Source organism: Nelumbo lutea, chromosome 2 (genome assembly GCF_056320005.1).
Source record: "Nelumbo lutea isolate HS-2025 chromosome 2, American lotus-T2T, whole genome shotgun sequence".
Taxonomy (NCBI): domain Eukaryota; kingdom Viridiplantae; phylum Streptophyta; class Magnoliopsida; order Proteales; family Nelumbonaceae; genus Nelumbo; species Nelumbo lutea.
In genome coordinates, this window is record NC_142685.1 from 18198624 (window position 1) to 18211610 (window position 12987).

General features: G+C 38.2%; 2 protein-coding genes across 2 annotated transcripts; one reads left to right on the forward strand and one right to left on the reverse strand.

Moving 5' to 3' along the window:
* Window positions 1-23: 23 nt before the first annotated feature.
* LOC148868938 (anthranilate synthase alpha subunit 1, chloroplastic-like) lies at window positions 24-9245 on the forward strand. Its single transcript, XM_088973988.1, has 11 exons — window positions 24-599; window positions 727-914; window positions 1026-1215; window positions 3967-4118; window positions 4331-4446; window positions 4553-4799; window positions 5011-5067; window positions 5909-6061; window positions 7372-7452; window positions 7904-7990; window positions 8724-9245. Exons 1-11 carry the CDS (start codon window positions 386-388, stop codon window positions 9045-9047), a joined length of 1809 nt encoding a protein of 602 aa, XP_088830114.1. The 5' UTR covers window positions 24-385; the 3' UTR covers window positions 9048-9245.
* Window positions 9246-9493: 248 nt separating this feature from the next.
* Window positions 9494-11525, reverse strand: LOC148868939 (uncharacterized). The gene has a single exon (XM_088973989.1). It carries the CDS (start codon window positions 11298-11300, stop codon window positions 9960-9962), a length of 1341 nt encoding a protein of 446 aa, XP_088830115.1. The 5' UTR covers window positions 11301-11525; the 3' UTR covers window positions 9494-9959.
* Window positions 11526-12987: the final 1462 nt, after the last annotated feature.

Sequence of the window (12987 nt, forward strand, 5' to 3'; positions counted from 1 at the left end):
GATGCACTTGTGCAGATATAGATACATCGAACCATGCTCAGGGATGGCGAATTCACAAGGATGCCCAGTTACCTGTTACCATTTTTAACCACCGAATCAATGAATCCGAATGACCGATAATCTACCTACTCCCAAAATCGTGTTCACATCGTTTTCATAGCACTAGTCAACCGAGCATTGCTTTTTTAGGATTTCTAGTCTTCAAGGGTAGTTTTGATACTATAGAGTTTTCCTCTCTATTTAAACAGTAGACTGTGGTAATCGGCAATCCGAATTATCGGAATTCGGAAAGAGCAGTTTGCGAAACTAATAAACTGAAACCACACAGGATTATCTGATTTGCACATCCTTTTTCCGGTAGAGCTTTGCTCATTTTGTTGCTCCGATGAATTCCCTGAATATGAAGACCCTGGCCGTTTCAACTCAATTTCTCCCTTCATGTAGACGTTTATCTCCGAAGGTTTCCATTGGCGCTGTTAACACCCGAAGCTCAATCAGCTCCCTGACTTCCTCTACTTCCCATTCCCATTCCCGCTCCCGCTCCCGCTCATGTTTCCTTGCTTTGAACTGCTCAGCTATCTCTTCTCCGCCTTCTTTAGGTATTTCTCTCTACTTCAGAGAAAGATGTTTCTCCTGAATTGAGTCTAGGAAAAATTTAGATTTCCATTTTTGTTTTCTTCCGATTTCTTTGCAATGTGATTTTTTTTTTCTGGTTCCAATGCTTAGTCGACGAGGAGGCGGTGAAGTTTGCAGAAGCTTCAAAGGACGGAAACCTAGTTCCGCTCTATCATTGCATTTTCTCAGACCACCTGACTCCAGTGCTTGCTTACCGGTGTCTGGTTAAAGAAGACGATCGAGAAGCTCCGAGCTTTTTGTTCGAATCTGTCGAGCAGGGTTTTGGAGTTTCGAGTGTTGTAAGCTCCCTTCTTCCTTCGTTCCTTCATTCCTTCCATTTCCTTCTTTCTTTTTGGAGTTTCTCTTTGCCTTCTGTCTTTATTAGTTCAGTTTTGAGTTCATTTTGTTAGGGACGATATAGTGTAATCGGAGCTCATCCAATAATGGAAGTTGTAGCAAAGGAAAGTTTTGTTACAATCATGGATCATGACAATGGGAATAGGATTGAGGAATATGTTGACGATCCGATGGTAATTCCTCGGAAAATCATGGAGAACTGGCAGCCCCAACGCATTGATGAGCTTCCAGGTGTATTTTGCGGTAAGCATAATAGGTCGATCACAATTGCATGCAATGCAAACAATGTAAACCCCCTTTTGGGTAATTTATCTTGCACGGTACGTGCATATTGAAAAATTGTTAATAGCCATTGGAGTTCCTGATTGTTTGGTTTCAACTTGATTTTTTAGTCCTGATTTCAGAACTTCAATGCTCAACTTTTGTGTTCTCTTTTTCACTGGTTTTTAATTTCATCTTCCAACTGTTAAACAACACTTTAATGGCTTACTCTCCTTGTGAATGATGCATGCAGTATGAGTTTCGTCTTGATATGTGGATTATGAATTCCTTATGTGTTATGTTTTTTTCCCTATATTTCTTCTCTTCGATGAGGTACGGTATAATATATAAATCAAATTGTAAGAGCATGTACTGTAGAGCTCATGTACATGTATCTATATAGTCGGAGTGCAATATCAGTGCAAGGATACACAAACATAGAAAAAAAAGGAAGGATGGATTTCTCTGGATTCCCTGCAAGTGTAAGATAAGAGCAACTTGTACCCATGATGTTCCCGAGGACTGCTGGACAATTTAAATAGAAGGGTATTTCTTTTATTTCATACTAGCCAAAATATCGCAAATAGGAGGATGCTCCATAACGCTTTTCCTCCTTCATTGAGGCCCTTTAAATGCCAACAAGGAGTCCCAGATTCAGCTTGGGGAAGAAATTGGACTAATTTTGATTAGTATCAGGTTAGTCCTATTCTAACAAGATAATTACAAAATTTAAACAGATAAAATTAGTTTCTACTAAAACTTTCAACAAATGGATTTTTTTTTTTCATAATTTGACTCAGATAAGGAGGATATTTAGAGTAGTCTTTCCAAAATACCTCCTCCTCCTCCATATCATCATCTAAGTCTTATCCCAACTATATGGAGTAAGCTACATGAATCTTGTTTCACCATTCCATTATGTTTAACACCATATGTCCATATCCGTTGTTAAATTACGAGCACTTAAATCATTTCTTACTGCTTTGTCCCATATCCTTTTGCGTTTGCCCCTAGTCCTTCCAACCACTTCAACTTGTAATAGACTACTTCTTATGGGTGCTGTAGGTGATTTTCTATGCATGTGACCAAACCATCTTAGTCTACTTTCTCTCATTTTATCACCTATTCTAGATACTCTTAGGTTCCTTTGAATGACTTTATTTCTGATGCTATGCTTTCTAGTTTTTCCATTCATCTAGCTCAGTATACACATTTTTGCCACTCATTTTTTTGGACATTTTTGGTTCTTGACTGTCCAACACTTTACTCCATACAGCATAGATGGACATGTTGCTTCTTTCCTAAATACCTTTATCCATAAATAACAAATCTAATCAAAATAAGTGATAAATGTTATTTATCATATCTAATTATGCAATATCCTATTGAGTTTCTTAGTTTTACTTTTTTTTTTTTTATTGGAAACAAATGATTAAGATTTTATTGAAAGATATTCTAGTCTAAGAGTGACCAGCAACTTCCTAACAGATTCATACAAGATAACCAATACCTAGGGCTTCAAATGGATCAGATTTAATCTGATTTGAATTTGAATCCAATTTATTAAGTTCGGTCTAGATATCAGTTTAGCCATGATTGGATCTGAAAATATGATATTAATTGGATTGAATTCAGATATTGCTTGATGTGATATGCTAGGATCTGATCCATTAAACAGAATGGAATGGTGAAACATGATTCATGTAGCTGGCTCCATATAATTGGGATAAGGCTTGGATAATGGTGTTGGTGATGAAGATCAAGTAAAGAAAAGAAATATGGGAAATGCCCACTTCAAGGGTGAAGTAGACCTCCAAAAGAGCCTTAGCTTAGTTTTAGTTATCGTTTTTTTTTTTTTTTTTTTTTTCATTCTTTACCAAGCCATACAATATCTAATGTATATTGGTTAATTGGTCTTATTCTGTATATTAGTTCTGTTCCCAAAATAAAACTTATACCTAGCCTTCCAATCATATCCTAATATAAAAAGGCCATTACCCAATATTGCTCCTAGTTATCTGGGACCTTGGGATGGGTAGACTGGACATCATCCTAACCTCTGTTTTATTTATTTGCACAATGTGGCTGCTCTTAGACTCTAATCTGTGCTCTCATGCTTGCCAGACCAAAGTTTTACCATTATACCAAGTAATGGCCCCTAATATAAATCATATTCTAGGATGTTTAATTTAAATGATGCAGATATTTTCTTGCTACTTGATATAAGTTAACTACAATTATTAATTCTTAATAGGATCATTACAAAAACCTAAAATTTAGGCATTCAAAAAGATGACATGGTGCTCCTTCTGATCTGGTGGTGATATGGTTTTCTAATCCATGTAGAATTTTCAATAAAATGATTCTAGAAAATTGCATGGAGTTAAAAATTTAGATATAACTAGGACTACTAAAATCAGAGTTCAGTTTCTTGTCATTCTTTCTGATAATTTTGTAGGGTTTTAAGGGTTCATTGAATACCTGTGTAGTTTTAGTCACTAGAGTCACTGAAAATGAGGTGGTGTTAGAATATTTTCATGCTACTTGGTCCATAAAATTGTTTGTCATTTATATTTTACTAATGATTTTTATAATTTGTGTTGTAGACATCTTCACAATGAGACAAGTCGTATAATGGAAAATAAAACTATTTTTGTTTCTCTACTCATTTCAATGCTGATCGATGTTAATTCTTGAAAAGGCATATTTGTAATTTGGTATTACTATGAACAGGTGGATGGGTTGGTTATTTCTCATATGATACTGTGAGGTATGTTGAAAAGAAAAAGCTTCCTTTCTCAAGTGCACCAGAGGATGACAGAAACCTGCCAGATGTTCATCTAGGTCTCTATGATGATGTAATTGTGTTTGATCATGTAGAGAAGGTAATCTTACTCTGATCACTCAACTAAATTGAAGCCTTAGAAAGAAAGGAAGTTTCTGTCTATCATGTTCCTCGTCCAATGTTTATCATTCCAAATTATATTACATAGGAGAGACTATTCTTTTTCCCCTCAATTAGTTGTAGCTTTTGTTGTTTATAATCATTTTGAATGGATGAAAAGTTTAGCTTACTTGATGTTCTTTTTGCCTTCAGAAAGCATTTGCGATTCATTGGGTGCTACTAGATCGGTACTCCTCAGTTGATGAGGCCTATAATGATGGAATGAAATGTTTGCAGGTTTTAGTGTCTAAAATTCAAAATATTGATCCGTGAGTAAATTGCCTTTTAACTTAGTTATTTTCTGAGAATTGTCCTTCCTATTGGTTTCAATGAGTGGTCACCTTTAGCTCATTTCATTTGATCGTCAATTGTTAGCCCAAGGCTATCTGCAGGTTCTATAGAATTACATACTCATCATTTTGGTTCTTCATTGAAGAACTCAAGCATGACAAGTGAAGCATACAAGAAAGCAGTAGTACAGGCAAAAGAACATATCCTATCAGGGGATATTTTTCAGATTGTTTTAAGTCAACGATTTGAACGCCGAACATTTGCAGACCCATTTGAAATATACAGGGCATTGAGAGTTGTGAATCCAAGTCCATATATGGCTTATTTACAGGTATGTCTGCTTCTTTGTAACTTTGCTTCACTTGCAAGTGTCTTAATGTTGCCTGGATATGTATTGATACAGTATGGGGTATGAAACTTACACTAAAAATTAAAGCATCTTACATGATACAATACCCTTGTACGGGTATCTGGGTATCATAGCTTATGACAAGTTTTGCTCTTTATAACTGATTTTGATCTTATATTTTTGTATTATTCAGGCTAGAGGATGTATCTTGGTCGCTTCAAGCCCTGAAATTCTTACTCGTGTGAAGCAGGTATAACCAGCAATAACCAATTGTGACCAAGGTTTTTTAACTGAGTTTCTACTTGTCCAGCTCAAATCCCATCTCTCAAGATAAATAACCTAACGTGCTTATGGATTTTTTAATGATAAGTTATTTTTATTGCAAGTTATTATTTGCATTTGGTTCTATGAAAATGAATTAATTTTCTTGGTTGATAACTGCCCACTTTATTAAGTAGTGGTAAAAAATGTTGGATATGCATATTGCATAAGGGGTATGCTCCAAGCAACCAATTTGTCCCTCAATAGCCTCTGCTTCCTTATCCATTACGACCCATTAGTCATTATACAATACAAGAGAACAGGTTCCCTGGTAATTACCCCCAATATAATTCCTTGACTCCTTGTTCACCCTTGCTTGGCCAAAGGATCTACCAAACCATTTGCTGATATTTGTGTCTACTGAAACTTTGCTCTACATTCATGTACCAGCTATGTTCTATCAAAGTGAGCATATACTGCCATGGACCTTAGTTGTTGTTTCTTTGCCAACCCATGATAACATGAGTCACCTTTCACCATAATGTCTATGAAACAGAATTAATTGCTCATGATTTTACCTAAATCTTTCATATTGTGTATTTTTAGGGGTTTGAAGTTTGAACTCCAACATTAATATTCAAGATGATCCTCGGTTATATGTTTCTATTTCTATCTTGCTTTGAGATGATTGGCATGTGGAGAGGCTTTCCATGTTCATAGTGTTAACATCTTCCTTAACATTCAAAATAGAGTCTTTTGATGTTTGTAGTTTTGATCTCTTCCTGAACACTCAGCAACCAAGATGCACATTATTCTGTTGTTTTTGGCAGAGGAAGATTACAAATCGACCACTTGCCGGAACTGTTAGAAGAGGGAGGACAAACAAGGAGGATGAGATTTTGGAAGAACAGCTACTAAATGATGAAAAGCAATGTGCAGAGCACATTATGCTAGTTGATTTGGGAAGGAATGACGTTGGAAAGGTTTACTCTCTCCCTATCAAGCGTTCCAATGAAACATTATTGTATAGGTTAAATAATCAAGGCTCCAAGTGCATAATTCACTCACCAATTTGGATGTATTTCCTTGTTATTTTAGCTACACGTATTTTCAGCATTGGTAGAAAGGGATGTTTTACGTATAGTATTATGGGTCTCATATGCAGTAGCATATCTGTGTTTCCGTCGTTCAATCATTGAGGGGGTAAGCTGTTTCTCAAAGAAGTAAGATATTTTATTAATGTATGAAATCAACACAAAGATAACATCAGCACCAATGTACACCAAGGTACCGTACAATGGGAATACACAAAAGGATTAACTGTTTGTGAAGAGGTTTTCAACATAAAAATAAAAAGCTATACTGGATGCGATTGTGTACAGCCAGCCACAAAGAGTACCCTTGATTTTCCTTAATAATAAAATTTCATCAGAACTGACTTTTTTTTTTTTTGAAAAATTTGTGGATTTCTTTCATTACATATATATCAAATAACTGTGAATAGAATCATATCCCAAAATTTCCTCAGAATTGATGCCAAAAGCTTGCTCCTTGAGGGGGCAAGCTTTGAAGAGTCAGCTTCTGTTTCTCTTATTTATGCTCTCGTTTTCTTATCCAGCTTTAGATAATATAAAAAAAGGATATATTTTCAAGTCTCAAACCCAATTAACAGTTGGATCATGAGAGGGCCTGGCTTAAAAGTCATTGGGAAACCAAGGAACTCAAATGTTGGCTTTGAAAGATAATCATTTTTAACTCAAGACTCATACTTCAAATATTCATACTTTGAAGCAGAATTGATGCCAAATGCTGTTTCTTTTTATGGTTTAATTTTGAAGAATGGGTAGTAGGGCCATGAACCAAATGAACTAGAATAATATTTGGATACACAACATAATTACAAGAAGATAACCATGGTTGATTACAATTATGCTGTTATTGTCAAACAAGCAGATGAATAAGTTCATAGAAAGCTATTAAGCTAAGATATGAGGATGGCCTAGGTAATTCACCTAAATGACAAACTAAGTAGCAAAAGTAGCTGCCCCAGTGCAAAGGCCAGGAACTTGGTATAGCTACCATTCTCAAAAAAAAACACCAGGAATTTGTTTTATATCTTTACATGCTTCCTTGATATGAACACTGTTATTAGATGCATTTTTATTTCTGATGTTGTAACTGTATAAGCAGGGAGCATTTACATATTCCATTCTGTATTTTTAGAACTTTTTGTCCATGAATTATTATAGATTACTTAAGAGATATTTGTTTTTGAAAAAGACTGTTGCTGCAGGTATCCAAATCTGGTTCTGTGAAGGTAGAGAAGCTTATGAATATTGAGCGGTACTCTCATGTAATGCATATTAGCTCCACGGTAAGAAACTTCAGTTGCACTTTCTGAGATTTGGTGGAGATTATAACCCATGTACCTGAAAACAGCGAGAACAGGGCTGGATATGGATTTCAGATCATCATCATCATCATCCATGCCTTATCCCAACTATATGGGGTTCGGCTACATGAATCCTGAATCTTAGATACTACACTAAAAGTTGAAGTATCAAATATGATATGGCACCCTTGTACTGGTATAGTGGTATCTGAGTATCATAGCTTATAAATTGAACAAAATAGAAAGAGAAAAACGTAACACGAAGTTAAATGCATAATTTAATTCATCTCATCTCTGGTGACGTTACACATGGATATGAACTGTGTAGATATAGACTTCAATTTTCAGACAAGTTAATTCTGCTCATATTTTAACAATGGATATTGGCCATAATTTAATGATGTTGACTTTAGACGAGTTATACTCTTTGCAGGTTACAGGTGAATTGCTTGATGATCTCACTTGCTGGGATGCTCTGCGTGCTGCATTGCCTGTTGGAACAGTTAGTGGTGCACCCAAGGTTTGCAGTAACTTGCCTATTTGTTGTCATTCATGTTTACCTAGCCTACCAATAATGGGTATTTCTTGGTCCTTTCTGGAACTTGGCTTAGTTGATTTGGTTTGGCCAGGCTCTCACATGCATACTTGATTTCACAAGAATAATCGATAAAACTAAAAGTAGATGGGTGCTGGAATACTTCATGCATACCTTGTTCCTTGCTGAATGTGTAGGCGGATTGCAACTCCATTTTCATGGTCCCACTTAATCCAGTAAAAAAATAAAATAAAACAAGACAAACTAAAATATAACATAAGACAACGATGTTTTTTTTTTCTTCTAAAGATAAAGAGGTATTGGCAAACTTCCCAAAATAGATTATTATAAGTTTGGTGGTTAAGATCATGTTATGAGAAAGCAGTTGCCTTGGGAGATTCAGTAGGCAGAGATATCAAGTGAGAGGTTCCAACCACTGTTTGGTATGCATGTCATGGCCCTTCTTAAGTTGTTTTGAGTATGGAATTGAAAGACTGGTTCTGGCTGACTATATAAATACTAAGCCATTATTGCTTCTGCCAGTTGTTGAAGGCAACTATTGAAGTATGGAGTTTTGTTCTTTGTGCATATTGTGTGTTTCTAGTATGTGTTGTGAGTATGCGTATATGCGTATTTTTATATACACTATGCACATCTATGTTCCTATACTAAGGAACTTTAGTTCTTTATTCTCAATGGAAACTCTAACTCAAACCAGGTCAAAGCAATGGAGCTGATAGATCAGCTTGAGGTCAAGAGGCGAGGGCCATACAGTGGTGGATTTGGAGGCATTTGTTTTTCTGGTGACATGGACATTGCTCTGGCTTTGAGAACAATGGTCTTCCCTACTGGGGCTCGTTATGATACCATGTACTCATACAAGGATTCGAATAAGCGACGGGAGTGGGTGGCCCACCTTCAAGCTGGAGCTGGGATTGTGGCTGACAGTAACCCAGATGATGAACAAAGGGAATGCGAGAACAAAGCTGCTGCTCTTGCTCGTGCCATCGATCTTGCTGAGTCAACATTCATTGAGAAATGAATGGGTTGTACATTAACTTTTTTTTTTTCCTTGTAGGTTTATAAGATCTAGCTGCATTTTAGTGCGAGCATTTTCGGGGAGGGGTTTTGCTTTAAAGAATTCAAGATATAACAATGTATTAAAGATGTAATTGCCTGGGGTCAAATGGGCATTCCTGGTTGGCCAATGGATATACTTAAATTTTTTTTGAGACTTTTAGTCGCAGAAATCTCTTAATAACACCAGTTGTGGACATCAGAGGGATTTGTTTTGTGGAGATGCAAGAGTTTCAGATCCAGGCTGATGTTTAGGCGTTTTAGGATCGTGATCTGTGGAAAGAAGTTCTAAGACCCATCCCCAAGTATTTGATTTAAATGGTAAAATTTTAACAATTTTATGCTCAAACCCTTTAATTGAATCAATCAAAACCAGTACGATAACTCCTGGTGTAAGGGGGAGGAAGCTGTTCCCATAAATGTTTTTTTGAGGTTCCTTTCCTCTTTTGACAAAAAAAAAAAAAAGGAATCAATTAATTTGTGTACAAAGTTGCATCGTACAATAATGTTCTTATTTTTACATCCAAAGAAAAGCGAATCAGAACAATAATTACTTGATAAACCAAAATCATCTGCGACCCACCAAAATAATGCTCCTCTATTCAATTCTAGGACTGACAATATGCCAATTACAGAGGTCAACTTTTTGAGCCTCACTTACTTAGCTGGTAGGCTTTGCTGCTATCCAACTGAGGTAACACCATCAGGCACCGTATATGTTCAGAAATTACACTATGGTTTGAGATTAATCCACCTATGGTTTTCTCTCAAGTCTCAAGTCTCGACATGTTATTTTGCATATTCACACATCTTCGACTGTAAATTTCTCCTGCCTGTCTGAAGCAGCTTTGCTGCCCATCCATCTCATGGAGCTTATTCAAGCACTGTATATGTCTTCACATATTAAACAATGATCTGAGATCAATCTTCCAATGATGCTCCCTTCTTCGATTCTTAATCTTCTACTCATCCTGTTCCAGAGGTGGACTCCATAAGTCTCTCCACTCAATTGATGCAGCTTTGCTGATATCCATCTCGACATTGCTGGATTTTGTGGTCGCTGAAAAAACCCATCTATCTTATTCCAAGCCACTGGATAGAAGGCCATTGGTGGCAAGACTGTGAGGTTATACCCAGGCATTTTCTCCACCCTCTCTGTCACCCTTGAAACCAGATATGGCCCATTGTATCCCCATTTGTTTCCATTAAAAGTGATGGAGAATTCCTCCATGAAATTTAAAAGAAGTGGGTGATTCTTATCAAACACCAGAACAGCATTATTAAGCCGAGTCCAGCTCCCGGTCTCTGCATCCATACTCTGTGCTCCAATTGAGTTCCTCAAACCTGAAAAATTCTTCAGGATTATGAAGTCTGTGTCCATGTAAACACCCCCATACTTGTACAAAACTGCAAGCCTCAGCAGATTAGATAGATTTTGGGCTAATGGAATTTCACCAGGATCCTTGTTCCCTTTCTTGATCTCATCAAACCAGGTAATAGCCGCTGTGTTCTCAAAGAGATATGGCAAATCTGGTGTGACCGCGAGAACTTTGAAACCACGATCGTGCAGCGGTTTCAGGATATGGCCTCCATGTCTAGAATCCATAGTTGCAGATAGAATCATCAAGCATCCATGAGGGTGGGCTTTGAATAGGCTCTCTAAGGCAAAGAATTCTCTTCGACGGAAGGTTCTTGCAGGCGAAATCCACGTCATGAAGAACTTCATCTCACACCGGCTTTGGAAGAACTTCCCGGCTCGCCTGGCAAACTTCCGGGCCAAAGCGGTTGGCCGTAATATCTCGAATTCCAGCGGCTTTCTATGAAACCGTGCTATTCCTTGCTGCTCGGTGACATTGATCGAAGGAGGAGGGTCTTTGATACAAGCCTCCTCTACTTCCCGTTTCACAGAAAGCAGCGATAGAGGTGAAGAAATTGACTTGAATTGCCGGTGAGCTTTGTGGGAAGGAAACACAAGGGTGGTGTCTCGTTTGTGTCTTGATGCAGCATCATGGAGGAAGAGATTGCAGAGAGTACTGCCAGCAAACAGAGCAACAAATAGGAGAGCGGCAAATGAGATGGTAGAGAAGATGGAGAATTTCATGTTATCAAGCCGCCATGAATTGAACCTATTCCTTGTTAGATTTTGCACACTGTTACGCGAGAACTCAAAAGACCAAAACGATATAAGCAAGAAGCAGAGCTTGGGCGGAGCGTTCATGGCAGGGAGAGGAGTGAGGGAAGGAAAGACTAAACGAAATATCGGAATTTGGACTGTAACTCTGTAAGGTTTCACTTGTAATTTAGTCCATGTGGGCGGCTAGCCCTCGCCCCTGAGGCGAGTTGAGAGAGAAAACTGGAGTTTGGAGTGGAACTTCAAACTTGAAAATTTCCAACTTCCATTATATTTCGTGACTTGGTAGTTAACTTCTGGATTTACACTTTTATTTCCCGCGGCAGACTGTAACTGTTTGGTCGGTTTAACACCTATTCCGGGTCGTCGAACCATTCCAAGTCTACATTCTAGACCAGTATAAACGGATAATCTGTTCTGCAATTTGTTCGTAAATGGTAAGCCAGGTGGCAATAGTTAGCAACTGTTAAGGGCGACGTGGACAGCGAGCGAGCGTGATGGTGATAGCTGCGAGTCTGCTCTGCAGCTGCTGCCACCGCAGCGTGGCCGGATCAGGCGACTCAGGACGCAGGAAACAGGTCATCCTGAGCTCCCACTCCCACTGAGGTTTCTAATTCTATGGTGGTAAATGTAGTAAATTAACCACCAGATCCTTCCTTATTTAAGAAAAAAGGATAGGAGTTCTGAGATGCAGTTTTTCAGTACACCGGAGTCTAAAGTAAAATGGGAGGTTAATGATTTGGAAGCGGTTGGATGGGCACTGACACAGCAGATAGCAGAAGGCCAAGGCCGGACTACAAAGCTTGTCCCATTATTACCTCAAGAGAAGAGTCAAGACTGGAAACATCATGGGTCCAGTCCAGTTGTGCTGGCCTACTGGCCCTCTCCATTATCCAACATTAGCAAATTAAAAAATCCTTTGGCAACCCTAAATAGTAAATACCCTCCTCAATTAATCTGGCTAGCACCGCCTCCGCCCGCCATGGCCCATGCAAATGGCGTCGAGATGACGCTCAAATAGCTCTGCACAGAGAGACCCTAACATCCCCCGGCCAGTTATCGATCGGTCCACTGTCTGTAGGCAAAGCACGGGTCCTCCAACATCAATCGGCCAGGGAATGAGAGACTTGGGACCTGGGTTAGTGAGAAGTTTTATCCACACATCTGTGTACGTGGAGAGAGCTTCTCCCGTGTATTTTGTCATATTCTGTCAGATGTATGTCAGTCTCTTTCTTTAGGGTTTAGACTTTAGACAATTCATGTGCCTCAATCTGATGAAACCCTAGATAAGGTTTCCTTTACAGTTGACAGCACTTGGTACTCCACCTTTTCAATCAGTTCTGTTTAGAAGGAAAACCAAGTTTGATCAATTTGGACTTTGTAGGAAACAACCTGCTTTACGCTTAGGCTTGTAGGCTTAATTACAAAATCATTATATCAGAATTCTGATGCTAATTAAAATCTTGGGTTTCTTTTTTGGAACCAAGATCAATGGTTAATTATTAGCCTAATTAACAAGGAAGACGCATGGGCTTTTCCTGATAAAGGTGGGGAAGGTGGTCCAAAAAGCTTCTACTATATCGTTTGCTGTCCTCTCCCCTTTCTCATTAGAATAATTTTGATCCAAATAGTCGCATGCCCTGTAGTTGTAGTTTAAGGACCTCTTTGGTGATTGTTTTAAGCCGTATTTGGTTTGGTAGAAATGAAACTTGATGAAGGAAGATTTGGCCCGACCTCTTCATTATGTGACACGTGGCAGAAACGACAGCTCGGC